The sequence below is a fragment of the Bufo gargarizans genome, chromosome 10 (genome assembly GCF_014858855.1).
Source record: "Bufo gargarizans isolate SCDJY-AF-19 chromosome 10, ASM1485885v1, whole genome shotgun sequence".
Taxonomy (NCBI): Eukaryota; Metazoa; Chordata; class Amphibia; order Anura; family Bufonidae; genus Bufo; species Bufo gargarizans.
In genome coordinates, this window is record NC_058089.1 from 125866 (window position 1) to 140608 (window position 14743).

Genomic DNA, 14743 nt, shown 5'->3' on the forward strand with positions numbered 1-14743 from the left:
ACTTCCATCCATGAGGGGTAACCAGACTGGGTGACAACCACGGGGGGAGCGGTAATGCCGGCTATGCCGATTGTCATCCAGCTGTCCCAGACACGGAACTTACTAAGAAATGCTTAACCGGTCTTAATAAAAAGTGAAAGACGACAAATCAGGGACTCCATTTAACCCCTTGCCGACCAGCTCCATACATGTCACTTTAAAGATGACACCCGCTTCGGAATGGATTGGGTGCCATAGCCGCTGGGTGTCCATTGTTTCAGGGCTAATGTCTGATCGGCGACAACAAGGATTGAAAACATTTAACCCCCAAGATGGCATGGTAAAATGTTCCTAATACACCTGACAGCGCTGCGCTCCCGAGTCCTTCATGTCTCCCCACGTGACGAAAGGGGGAACCGTGGGTGGTCTGTGAAAGGACTGGTCTCTCTGAAGAAACCAAGATGGCTTTTAGAGCTGTAGTTCCCATGGAGCCCTGCAGGTGGCGGGCTCCATAAGAACGTCGTAATCCTGCAAGAGCAATTCAATGCAACACATTCTAGGCTACTTTCACACTGGCGTTTCTGGGTCCGCTTGGGAGATCCGTTTCAGGGCTCAGCGGCCCAAAATGGATCAGTTCAGCCCCAATGCATTCTGAATGTAGAAGGATCCGCTCAAAACGCATCAGTTTGCCTCCGATTAGGGATCGACCGATTATCGGATTTACCGATATTATCGGCCGATATTCAGGATTTTGACCGCTATCGGTATCGGCATCTATTTTGCCGATATTCCGATAGCGTATGGGGAACACAGATCGCGCTGCTGACAGCGCTCTCCGTGTTCCCCTTAGCAGCAGCACAGGGGAGAAGGAGCAGTGTCTCCTCCCCCTGTGCTGCCGCTGCCGCCAATGTAAGGACAGGGGACAGGAGGAGGGGAGGAGCTATGGCCACTGCTCCACCAATGAAGATTAATCTATCATTCATTCATATACAGGAGGCGGGAGCTGCAGGATCACATAGCCGGCTCCCGGCCTCTATGAGCTGTAGCTGCGATCTGCGGTAGTTAACTCCTCAGGTGCCGCGGATCGCAGCTACTGCTCATAGAGGTCGGGAGCCGGCTATGTGATCCTGCAGCTCCCGCCTCCTGTATATGCATAAATGTGAGATTAAGCTTCATTGGTGGCGCAGTGCGCCCCCCCAAGCCCCCCAGTATCGGCTCATAGGGCCCCCCCCACCCCAGTCGCAGTGCGCCCCTCCACAGGATCCCCTCTCCCTTGCTCCTCCGATCGGAGCCCCAGCAGTGTAATGCTGGGGCTCCGATCGGTTACCATGGCAGCCAGGACGCTATTGAAGCCCTGGCTGCCATGATAAGCTCCATGCTACTGTGTGCCCAAAGCACAGAGCAGCAGGGACAGTGTGAGCTCCTATTCACCCTGATAGAGATCTATCAGGGTGAATAGGACAAGGGTTCTAGTCCCTAAGGGGGCTAAAAGTTAGTTAAAAAAAAAAAAAGTTACAAAAAAATAATAAAAACACCAAAATATTAAATATAAATGAAAAAGAAAGATTTACAAAAAAAAAAAAAATACACATTAACAATAAACATTAATTTTCAGCAGATTTGTGGGAATTTTTTTTTTTTTTCAAAAATGAAAATTCCCAGAATATCGGTATAAATTATCGGCTATCGGCCTGAAAGTTCACAAATTATCGGTATCGGCCCTAAAAAATCAATATCGGTCGATCCCTACCTCCGATCCGTCTCCATTCCGCTCCAAGGCGGACACCAAAACGCTGCCTGCAGCCAAACCGATCCGTCCCGACGATGCGGAGCCAAACCGATCCGTCCTGGCACACAATGTAAGTCAATGGGGACGGATCCGTTTTCACTGACACAATCTGGTGCAATTGAAAATGGATCCGTCCTCCATTGACTTTCAATGCAAGTCAGGACGGATCCGTCTGGCTGCAAGCAGCGTTTTTTGTTCATGGCAATGCAAACGGATCCGTTCTGGACGGATACCAGCGTCTCCATTATAGGTGCGGATCCGTCTGTGCAGATACCAGACGGATCCGCACCTACCGCAGGTGTGAAAGTAGCCATAGACGCAGCCTAATGAGGGCTTATTATCTAGGGGGAGCTAAAAAAGAAAGGCTTTAAAAAAAAAAAAAAAATTACAATCATCCCCGTCCTCCATAATTAAAAAATGAATAATAATAATAATAATTAAAAAAAAGGAACATCCTAGGCATCGCTGCGTATCAAAAATACTTATCCCATATAGCCAACAGCGTAGCGTGAAAAAATGACTGATTCACGGTTTATTTCATTCCTCCACCTCCCAAAAATATTGAATAAAACAGGGATTAAAACGTCATATACATCGCAAAATGGCATCAATAAAAACCAGTAATAATCCCATTCAACCTGATCGTCCCACAAAAACGAGCCTCGCACATAAAAAGCTCTGGGGGTCAGAAGATGCAATGAAAAGTATTGGAACACAAGAAAAACGATATAATGTGGCATCGCTGTAATCGTACCGACCTGGAGAATGAAGGGAACGCCGTAAAAACAAACCAGAAAACTGTGGCAGAATTCTTTTCCAATTCCACCCCAGTTTCCCAGCCTCCCACTACGCTGTATGCAGAATTATACGGGGCCAACTTGTCCCGCAAAAAGTCCTCATATGACTATGTGAAAGGAAAAATAAAAAGTTATGGCTCTAGGAAGGCAGGGGGTAAAAAATGAAAACACAAACGGAAATTTCGCTATGGGTTAAATAAAAATGCCCTTTAAGCCTCAAACAAAGTCGCCATTTTACTTTTCCATTCTAAAGAAATGTCCTCCTTATCCGCGAAACAGACAAGTATAGGACATGTTCTCTATCTTTGCAGGACTTCAGCACGGACATACGGATGTGCAGTGTGCAGCCCCGCTGATGAAATTAACGGGTCCGCATCTGATGCCTGTGTGCATGAGGCCCCAAGTGGTAAAGGCAGTTTAGAAGCCATGACAAAGGTAGCGGCAATAACCAGCAGGCGGCGCGGCCTCTTACCTTCAGGTGATGAGCTGTCGTGTAGAGCTTGCCACAACCCTCATACTCACAGCGAAATGCCTTCTCGTTGGTCTGTGGCGCTTTGACCGTCACGCGGGGCCCGTGTCCTTGTAAAACAATCTGCAAAGTAAAAAATATAAATAAATAAATTTACCTAAAATACCAAACACCCCAGATGTCAGTGACACAGGGGCAGAGAACGCGGACCCCACCTGCATTTTCTTCTCCTGCTCGGACTCGCCGATCAGCGCGCTGCTGCTCACACTGTCGCTTCCCTCAATAGAAACCTGAAGTACAGAAAACACGGCCCTGGCTGCTGTACTGTGTAGTGCCGGGGGAGGCTGACACGTTTCGGGGGTAGCTACACAGCGACATTTCATATACCATATTTTTCACCCCATAAGAGGCATTTTTCCCCCTAAAAGTGGTGGTGGTGGTTGGAAAAGCCCGTGCACCTTATGGATCGATATGAATGAGCACGTCTATTATGGAAGCGCTCATTAGTACCAGAGAGCGGTGAAGGCAGATGGCAGGCGGCGTCCAGGAGCAGGAGAGGAGTGTTGATAATGGGGGCTGATAAGAGGCATAGAGGCTGATAATGGGGGGCTGGTGAGAGGCATAGGGGCTGATAATGGGGGGCTGGTGAGAGGCATAGGGGCTGATAATGGGGGCTGGTGAGAGGCATAGGGGCTGATAATGGGGGCTGATGAGAGGCATAGGGGCTGATAATGGGGGCTGATGAGAGGCTGATAATGGGGGCTGATGAGAGGCATAGAGGCTGATAATGGGGGCTGGTGAGAGGCATAGGGGCTGATAATGGGGGGCTGGTGAGAGGCATAGGGGCTGATAATGGGGGCTGATAAGAGGCATAGGGGCTGATAATGGGGGCTGGTGAGAGGCTGATAATGGGGGCTGATGAGAGGCATAGGGGCTGATAATGGGGGGCTGGTGAGAGGCATAGGGGCTGATAATGGGGGGCTGGTGAGAGGCATAGGGGCTGATAATGGGGGCTGGTGAGAGGCATAGGGGCTGATAATGGGGGCTGATGAGAGGCTGATAATGGGGGCTGATGAGAGGCATAGAGGCTGATAATGGGGGCTGATAAGAGGCATAGAGGCTGATAATGGGGGCTGATAAGAGGCATAGAGGCTGATAATGGGGGCTGGTGAGAGGCATAGGGGCTGATAATGGGGGGCTGGTGAGAGGCATAGGGGCTGATAATGGGGGGCTGGTGAGAGGCATAGGGGCTGATAATGGGGGCTGATAAGAGGCATAGGGGCTGATAATGGGGGCTGGTGAGAGGCTGATAATGGGGGCTGATGAGAGGCATAGGGGCTGATAATGGGGGGCTGGTGAGAGGCATAGGGGCTGATAATGGGGGGCTGGTGAGAGGCATAGGGGCTGATAATGGGGGCTGATGAGAGGCTGATAATGGGGGCTGATGAGAGGCATAGAGGCTGATAATGGGGGCTGATAAGAGGCATAGAGGCTGATAATGGGGGCTGGTGAGAGGCATAGGGGCTGATAATGGGGGGCTGGTGAGAGGCATAGGGGCTGATAAGAGGCATAGAGGCTGATAATGGGGGCTGATAAGAGGCATAGAGGCTGATAATGGGGGCTGATAATGGGGGGCTGGTGAGAGGCATAGGGGCTGATAATGGGGGCTGATAAGAGGCATAGAGGCTGATAATGGGAGCTGATAAGAGGCATAGAGGCTGATAATGGGGGCTGATAAGAGGCATAGAGGCTGATAAGAGGCATAGGGGCTGATAATGGGGGCTGATAAGAGGCATAGAGGCTGATAATGGGGAGCTGATGAGAGGCTAGAGGCTGATAATGGGGCGGTGAGCATAGAGGCTGATAATGGGGGCTGGTGAGAGGCATAGAGGCTGATAATGGGGGCTGGTGAGAGGCATAGAGGCTGATAATGGGGGCTGGTGAGAGGCATAGAGGCTGATAATGGGGGCTGGTGAGAGGCATAGAGGCTGATAATGGGGGCTGGTGAGAGGCATTGAGGCTGAAATGGGGGCTGGTGAGAGGCATGGGGGCTGATAAGGGGGCTGGTGAGAGGCTGATAATGGGGGCTGATGAGAGGCATAGAGGCTGATAATGGGGGCTGGTGAGAGGCATGGGGGCTGATAATGGGCATAGAGGCTGATAATGGGGGCTGGTGAGAGGCATTAGAGGCTGATAATGGGGGCTGGTGAGAGGCATTGAGGCTGATAATGGGGGCTGGTGAGAGGCATAGAGGCTGATAATGGGGGCTGGTGAGAGGCATAGAGGCTGATAATGGGGGCTGGTGAGAGGCATAGAGGCTGATAATGGGAGCTGATGAGAGGCATAGAGGCTGATAATGGGGGCTGGTGAGAGGCATGGGGGCTGATAATGGGGGCTGGTGAGAGGCATAGAGGCTGATAATGGGGGCTGGTGAGAGGCATGGGGGCTGATAATGGGGGCTGGTGAGAGGCATGGGGGCTGATAATGGGGGCTGGTGAGAGGCATAGAGGCTGATAATGGGGGCTGGTGAGAGGCATAGAGGCTGATAATGGGGGCTGGTGAGAGGCATGGGGGCTGATAATGGGGGCTGGTGAGAGGCATGGGGGCTGATAATGGGGGCTGGTGAGAGGCATGGGGGCTGATAATGGGGGCTGGTGAGAGGCATAGAGGCTGATAATGGGGGCTGGTGAGAGGCATAGAGGCTGATAATGGGGGCTGGTGAGAGGCATGGGGGCTGATAATGGGGGCTGGTGAGAGGCATGGGGGCTGATAATGGGGGCTGGTGAGAGGCATGGGGGCTGATAATGGGGGCTGGTGAGAGGCTGATAATGGGGGCTGATGAGAGGCATAGAGGCTGATAATGGGGGCTGGTGAGAGGCATGGGGCTCTTATCTGAGGTCTGATTGGGGTCTGATCTGAGGTGTAATGGTAAATATTTTTTCTTATGGTCCTCCTCTATAACCCTATGGGCCGATGCGTCTTATAGGGTGAAAAATACGGTAACTGATTTCGATGGTGTTGCATGCGGCAGTCTCAGCATGTCACATGGCGACGCCACTGAAATACATCACAAGGAATGTCGCCATGTAGCCGAACCCTTAGGGTTGATTCACACTGTTTTTTGGGGAGGTTTTGAGACCGATTTTCCTTCTTTCATATTTCCGATTCATTTCAAATCCTGCAGGAAAATCTGCTTCGAACCCTCCTCCAGAAACCTCAGTGTGAACCTCCCCTCACATCATCTCACCTATACCTTGGCTGCATACTGCTCCAGAGCGCTAATGGTGTCCGGGTCAATGGTGGCCTCCGCTGTGTGCAGTCCAGCCACCGTGCCGTCGGCCTGAATAGCGAGGATGGTGTCCGGCTGCGGGACCTGGACGGCATGGTGGATGTACGCCGTCGTGCCATCTTCTAGCTGCACGGCCTGCACTGAGCTCTGGTCATAGGAATCTGAGAGAGAGGACACGTAAGGGGGTCAGTGGGACCAGCTACATGGGTGCATATGGATCTCAATCATAAAGCAGCACTCCGCCTTTACCTTTGGAGTGATGGATGTAGGCGGTGGTCCCGTCCTCCAGCTGCACGGCCTGCCCATCCTCCAGGCGGAGAGAGTCTACGAGGAGACAAGCATCATTTCTGGTGCAGTTTGCGCTGTGTCATAAGGCTGCGCTTTGTGAATAGGGCCTTAAAGGGGGCAGTCCAGGAAAGGATACGACGGGTTATGACTGCACACATCACTAGATCATCTAATGGCCATAACAAGCGTCACTACGCCACACACTCCTTGGACATACGGTGATTGGGAACCATTACTGGTGCAGTAGAGGAGACCGGCGGGGGGCGCATCCACTGATCTCTACAGTCATGGGCGACACTTACCACTTTTAGGGACATGCTGGACATAAGCCGCGGAGCCGTCCTCCAGCTGAATCACTTGTCCTTCCATGAGTTTATCATCTACAGAGAAGAAATCATTAGTAGGCGACTGTCCACTCAGCAGAGCCGGCTGTGCGCACAAAGCGGCTGCACTGGTACCTTTTGCGTTGTGCTGTATATACGCTGTGGAGCCGTCCGCCAGGGTCACTGCTTGTAAGCTCACACCCTCCATGGTGTCCATGCTCTCCCCATCTGCACAAGTATTACAATACAGATCATCACTAAGGATCAATGACTGGTGGAAGGGGCGGGGCTTACTCGAGGGGCAGGGTTACATTATTCAGGGCGGGGTTACATTATCCAGGGCGGAGAGGGAGGCTTCTGCTGCAGCCAGCTGTCCTACAGCCAGACACAGGACAGTGAGGGGAGAGGACATGTCGGATTTCTTGGGGCAGACAGAACATTTCACCCGGTGCCACTCCCAGAGCGGGGGTATCCCAGATGACACCCGGAGCCGCCACTCCCGGAGCGGGGGGTATCGCAGATGACACCTGGCGCCACTCCCGGAGCGGGGGGTATCGCAGATGACACCTGGCGCCACTCCCGGAGCGGGGGGTATCGCAGATGACACCTGGCGCCACTCCCGGAGCGGGGGGTATCGCAGATGACACCCTGGCGCCACTCCCGGAGCGGGGGTATCGCAGATGACACCTGGCGCCACTCCCGGAGCGGGGGGGTATCGCAGATGACACCTGGCGCCACTCCCGGAGCGGGGGGTATCGCAGATGACACCTGGCGCCACTCCCGGAGCGGGGGTAGCGAGATACCTGCCCCCGAGCGGGGTATCGCAGATGACACCTGGCGCCACTCCCGGAGCGGGGGGTATCGCAGATGACACCTGCGCCACTCCCGGAGCGGGGGGTATCGCAGATGACACCTGGCGGCCACTCCGGAGCGGGGGGGTATCGCAGATGACACATGGCGCCCACTCCCGGAGCGGGGGGTATCGCAGATGACACCTGGCGCCACTCCCGGAGCGGGGGGTATCGCAGATGACACCTGGCGCCACTCCCGGAGCGGGGGGTATCGCAGATGACACCTGGCGCCACTCCCGGAGCGGGGGGTATCGCAGATGACCCTGGCGCCACTCCCGGAGCGGGGGGTAGTCGCAGATGACACCTGGCGCCACCTCCCGGAGCGGGGGGTATCGCAGATTACACCTGGCGCCACTCCCGGAGCGGGGGGTATCGCAGATGACACCTGGCGCCACTCCCGGAGCGGGGGGTATCGCAGATGACACCTGGCGCCACTCCCGTAGCGGGGGGTATCGCAGATGACACCTGGCGCCACTCCCGGAGCGGGGGGTATCGCAGATGACACCTGGCGCCACTCCCGGAGCGGGGGGTATCGCAGATGACACCTGGCGCCACTCCCGGAGCGGGGGGTATCGCAGATGACACCTGGCGCCACTCCCGGATCGGGGTGTATCGCAGATGACACCTGGCGCCACTCCCGAGCGGGGGTTATCGCAGATGACACCTGGCGCCACTCCCGGAGCGGGGGGTATCGCAGATGCACCTGGCGCCACTCCCGGGAGGCGGGGGGTATCGCAGATGACACATGGCGCCACTCCCGGAGCGGGGGGTATCGCAGATGACACCTGCGCAATAGGGGATATCGGCAGATGACACCCTGCGCCTCCCCGGAGCGGGGGGTATCGCAGATGACACCTGGCGCCACTCCCGGAGCGGGGGTATCGCAGATGACACCTGGCGCCACTCCCGGAGCGGGGGGTATCGCAGATGACACCTGGCGCCACTCCCGGAGCGGGGGGTATCGCAGATGACACCTGGCGCCACTCCCGGAGCGGGGGGTATCGCAGATGACACCTGGCGCCACTCCCGGAGCGGGGGGTATCGCAGATGACACCTGGCGCCACTCCCGGAGCGGGGGGGTATCGCAGATGACACCTGGCGCCACTCCCGGAGCGGGGGGTATCGCAGATGACACCTGGCGCCACTCCCGGAAGCGGGGGGTATCGCAGATGACACCTGGCGCCACTCCCGGAGCGGGGGTATCGCAGATGACACCTGGCGCCACTCCGGCGCGGGGGGTATAGCGAACCTGGCGCCACTCCCGGAGCGGGGGGTATCGCAGATGACACCTGGCGCCACTCCCGGAGCGGGGGGTATCGCAGATGACACCCGGAGCCACCACTCAGTCACTTCTCTTGGGGGCAGAATATCTGAGGTTAGTGGGGGGGGGGGGGGGGATCAGTTGGTTATTTCGAGGATCGGTCTTTCCTATTAGTTTCATTCTGTGATGAGAAAATCAGTTCAGACTAATTGATTCATCCCATCAACAAGAACTCTTCCCCTTCCCCCGAGAAGGACAGGGCAGGACATCTCGGCCACCCCAACAACCTCACATCTCAGAAGGGCCCTGCAACTGTCCATGTGCCGCTATCTGAAAGTGTAGAGATGCACGCACAATCGCTGCTACAGTAGCGCTTGCGCCGCAGGCAGGAGACTGTCGGGGGGCCGAGATGTCTGGCCCCATTAATAAAGCGTCAGGAGGAGCGTCTTCAGCAGCGGAGACAGCCCCCCACAGGTGAAGAGCTCTCCCCTAATCCTGACAGACTGTGATTGGAGGTAAACCCCCGAGTACAGCGGGAATAAACTTACCGTCACCAGCCACGGCCTCGGTCAGGCACAGAGTGACATGGCCGCCGTCGCCGCCTCCGGCAAACTCCGTCATTCCCTGGGAGTCGCGGTTTATCTGAGCCAGCAGCATGGCTTTACCTGCAGAGAAACAGGAACGTCCAGTCATTACCGCCGTCTCATCGGCTCTCGCCACTTTCTCCTTGAGGCCCGCGTTTGGCTGACCGCCACTGAGGGGCACAGTATTGTAAGATGAAGGGCACACTTCGGAAAGCTCCAGGTGCAAATGTCAAAGTAGGCATTCACTAGCGCAGTCCTCCTGTACAGACATGGCTATCCTGGTGTATTCATCTGGTAACGCAGATTTCTCTCAGGCGTTCAGTAAACTGTATTCTGGCCCAGCTGAGGGTCTGTCACTGTGCATCAGTGTCCACAATCCACTGCAAGCTGAACACCAAAACATAGGTGCTGTTTGCTACAATGTTTCAGTGTGGATTTCAGCTCATAGATATTGCCTAATGGACACACTGTAACAAACCCTCAGCAGGACTAGGTCGGGTAGGTTCTCAGCCTCTGGATTGAAATAAGAATAGTCTTATTCACTGACTTCAAGCAGAGATTTTGAACATGGTGAGAAATGTTGAGGGCAGATTTACCAAGACTGGCATTTCATACATTTGCTAATTTACAAGATGCGCCTCTGTAAATTTCGGGCCGCTATGAGCGGTGTAGATGGGTACCAGAATTTACACCAATTTCTGGCGGTCACTATAATAAACCTGTGGGACTGTAGAGGCCACACCTTCCCGTTATGCCCCGCCTATTAAAAATATGGCAAAAGCAATATAAAAATGAAAAAAGCTGCATATTTTTGCAGAAAGTGTCAGGGAAAAAACCCGCCACCGTCCGTGATAAATCCCCCCAAAGACTATGGAGCGAGTGTCGGAGGGGGCGCTATTGTATCCGTACTGGGAGGGAAAGCCAAACAGGTAACATCCTACAGCAGACTACAACTTCCAGCGTGCATATGTACTTATATCCTACAGAAGTGAGAAGAGGATTCTGGGAGTTGTAGTTTCGGGGAGAGACAGAGGCTGCTGATCCCTGTTCGGTGACATGGGACCTCTTAGGGCAGCATTCACACAGGCCGCGTCGTCTGCAGCATGCCGGATTAGCGCAATTCTACTGTTATAATGTATTGTTCCGTTAGTGGGGTGAAGCCCGGGATCTTCTGCGTCTGTCTCACCACCATCAGCTGCGCAATTTACAGGATAGTCAGAAATTTCTGGGATCAAAAACCAGTTCCATTAATCTAAAGGGGGCTACACAGGATTTCTGAAAGAGGTCTGCCAAGTGTGAATCCCCCCGTGATCCTTGACACAGAGAGCACAGGAAGGGGCTCACGCACAAGTGGGGGGCCATACAAACAGCTTGCGTGATGTCACAGGGGCCATAAGCCAGCCTGGGCCGCAATGGACCATGGCCTCCTCCATGATCGGAACCGCCTCAGCTACGATATAGCCGCCATCTTTATGTCATTAGTATCAGAGCCACACACTGTATATTAGGGTTGTCTCAGGTATCGAATTATCAATACCCAATCGATACAATACCGGGATTTGCCTTCTACCGATACCAAGCTGCTCTACTGCGCAGCCTAGTATCAGAGAACATGGTGCGCGGGGCTCCCAGCAGCACAGGGGACATCCATTGGTGGCAGTGGCAGCAGTGTAATCCTGGGGCTCCGATCGGTTACCATGGCAGCCATGGTCCGCTCCCTGCTGTGTGCACAGATCCCAGGGCAGCAGGAACAGTGCGAGGTCCTAGTCACCACAACAGAGCTCCATCAGGGGGAATAGGACAATTATAATATTAAGTAGAAGTATCCCCCTTTCCCAATTTTACATATAAAATATATGAATAAATAAACATAATCACCAGGTCCCAAAAAGTGTGAACTATTTAAAAAAAAAATAAAAAAAAAAATTAATAATAATCTATGCGGTGAACCTTGTAAAAAGGAAAAAAAAAAAAAAAAAAAAACAACAAAGAAAAAAAAACCGCGATTCACCTTTTTTTTTTTTTTTACCTTCTCCCCCAAAAAATATAGGATCGGACTGTTCCTGGGCCGGACGTTCCATAAAATGCGGAAAGCACGCGGCTTTTTTGGCGTTTTATTTTTTCTTGCATGGTATCGAAACCAATCACATTTTAGTATCGTGACAACCCTACTGTATATACCCTGGCGATGTCACACACGCTGTATATACCCTGGCGATGTCACACACGCTGTATATACCCTGGCGATGTCACACACGCTGTATATATCACCAGGTTATACACAGTGCGTGTGTGACATCACATAGTATTATAGACCGGGTGTATATAGTGTGTGTGACATCACCAGGCTATATACACACACGCTGCATACACCCTGGTGATGTCACACACGCACTATATATATCCTGGTGATGACACACACGCACTGTATAAATATATCCTGGTGATGTCACACACACGCGCTGTGTATATATATATATATATATAAATAAGGAAGTATTACTTTACTGAGAGAGTAGTGGATGCATGGAATAGCCTTCCTGCAGAAGTGGTAGCTGCAAATACAGTGGAGGAGGTTAAGCATGCATGGGATAGGCATAAGGCCATCCTTCATATAAGATAGGGCCGGGGCTATCCATAGTATTCAGTATATGGGGCAGACTAGATGGGCCACATGGGTCTTATCTGCCGACACATTCTATGTTTCTATATCCTGGTGATGTCACACACACGCGCTGTATATATATATATATCCTGGTGATGTCACACACACGCGCTGTATATATATATATCCTGGTGATGTCACACACACGCTGTATATATATATATATATATATATATATATCCTGGTGATGTCACACACACGCGCTGTATATATATATCCTGGTGATGTCACACACACGCTGTATATATATATATCCTGGTGATGTCACACACACGCTGTGTATGTATATATATATATATCCTGGTGATGTCACACACACGCTGTATATATATATATATATATATATATATATCCTGGTGATGTCACACACACGCGCTGTATATATATATCCTGGTGATGTCACACACACGCTGTGTATATATATATATCCTGGTGATGTCACACACACGCTGTATATATACAGTCATGTGAAAAAATTAGGACACCCTTTGAAAGCATGTGGTTTTTTGTAACATTTTTAATAAAAGGTTATTTCATCTCCGTTTCAACAATACAGAGAGATTAAAGTAATCCGACTAAACAAAGAAAACTGAAGAAAAGTCTTTTCAAGATCTTCTGTAAATGTCATTCTACAAAAATGCCTATTCTAACTGAGGAAAAAGATAGGACACCCTTGCCCCTAATAGCGAGTGTTACCTCCTTTGGCTGAAATAACTGCAGTGAGACGGTTCTTGTAGCCATCTACCAGTCTTCGACATCGGTCTGAGGAAATTTTACCCCACTCCTCAATGCAGAACTTTTTCAGCTGTGAGATGTTTGAGGGGTTTCTTGCACGTACAGCCCTTTTCAAGTCACCCCACAGCATCTCAATGGGATTCAAATCTGGACTTTGACTTGGCCATTCCAGGACTCTCCATTTCTTCTTTTTCAGCCAATCTTTGGTTGATTTACTAGTATGTTTTGGGTCATTGTCATGTTGCATGGTCCAGTTCCGCTTCAGCTTTAATTTTCTAACTGATGGTCTCACATGTTCTTCAAGCACCTTCTGATACACAGTAGAATTCATCGTGGATTCTATGATGGTGAGCTGACCAGGTCCTGCTGCAGCAAAGCAGCCCCAAACCATGACACTTCCACCTCCATGCTTCACAGTTGGTATGAGGTTCTTTTCTTGGAATGCTGTGTTTGGTTTACGCCAAACATGTCCTCTGCTGTTGTGTCCAAATAATTCAATTTTGGACTCATCTGTCCAAAGAACATTATTCCAGAAGTCCTGGTCTTTGTCAACTTTATCTCTGGCAAATGTCAGTCTGGCCTCGATGTTTCTCTTGGAAAGCAAAGGTTTCCTCCTTGCACACCTCCCATGCAAGTTAAACTTGTGCAGTCTCTTTCTGATTGTAGAGGCATGTACTTCTACATCAACAGTAGCCAGAGCCTGCTGTAGTTCTCGAGATGACACTTTAGGGTTTTTGGAGACCTCTTTTAGCATCTTGCGGTCTGCTCTTGGGGTGAACTTGCTGGGGCGACCAGTCCTGGGCATGTTGGCAGTTGTTTTGAAAGCCCTCCACTTGTAGACTATCTTCCGGACAGTGGAATGGCTGATTTCAAAATCTTTTGAGATCTTTTTAAATCCCTTCCCAGACTCATAGGCTGCTACAATCTTTTTTCTGAAGTCCTCTGACAGCTCTTTTGCTCTCACCATGGTGCTCACTCTCACTTCAACAGTCAGGAGCACACCAAACTAAATGTCTGAGGTTTAAATAGGGCAAGCCTCATTCAACATGCAGAGTAACGATCTACTAATTATGTGCACCTGGTGTGATATACCTGTGTGAGATCTGAGCCAATTTAAGAGGGAATACATGTGAGGGTGTCCTATCTTTTTCCTCAGTTAGAATAGGCATTTTTGTAGAATGACATTTACAGAAGATCTTGAAAAGACTTTTCTTCAGTTTTCTTTGTTTAGTTGGATTACTTTAATCTCTCTGTATTGTTGAAACGGAGATGAAATAACCTTTTATTAAAAATGTTACAAAAAACCACATGCTTTCAAAGGGTGTCCTAATTTTTTCACATGACTGTATATATATATATATATATATATCCTGGTGATGTCACACACACGCGCTGTATATATATATATCCTGGTGATGTCACACATGCGCTGTATATATATCCTGGTGATGTCACACACACGCTGTATATGTGTATATATATATATATATATATATATATATATATATATATATATATATATATATATCCTGGTGATGTCATACACACGCACTATATATATCCTGATGATGTCACACACACGCGCTGTATATATATATATCCTGATGATGTCACACACACGCTGTATATATATATATATATATATATATATATATCCTGATGATGTCACACACACACGCGCTGTATATATATATATATATATATATATATATA

General features: G+C 50.8%; 1 protein-coding gene across 1 annotated transcript in view; it reads right to left on the reverse strand.

Annotated features, from left to right (window-relative positions):
• The window catches only part of ZNF143 (zinc finger protein 143), a 49025-nt gene that overhangs the window by 14868 nt on the left and 19414 nt on the right, over window positions 1–14743 (reverse strand). Inside the window, exons 2-8 of the mRNA XM_044269831.1 lie at window positions 9595–9711; window positions 7070–7162; window positions 6914–6991; window positions 6573–6647; window positions 6288–6484; window positions 3250–3324; window positions 3038–3157 (exon numbers count right to left, since the gene is read on the reverse strand). Of these exons, the coding sequence (XP_044125766.1) occupies window positions 3038–3157; window positions 3250–3324; window positions 6288–6484; window positions 6573–6647; window positions 6914–6991; window positions 7070–7162; window positions 9595–9711 (755 nt within the window). The remainder of the gene's footprint in view (window positions 1–3037; window positions 3158–3249; window positions 3325–6287; window positions 6485–6572; window positions 6648–6913; window positions 6992–7069; window positions 7163–9594; window positions 9712–14743) is intronic.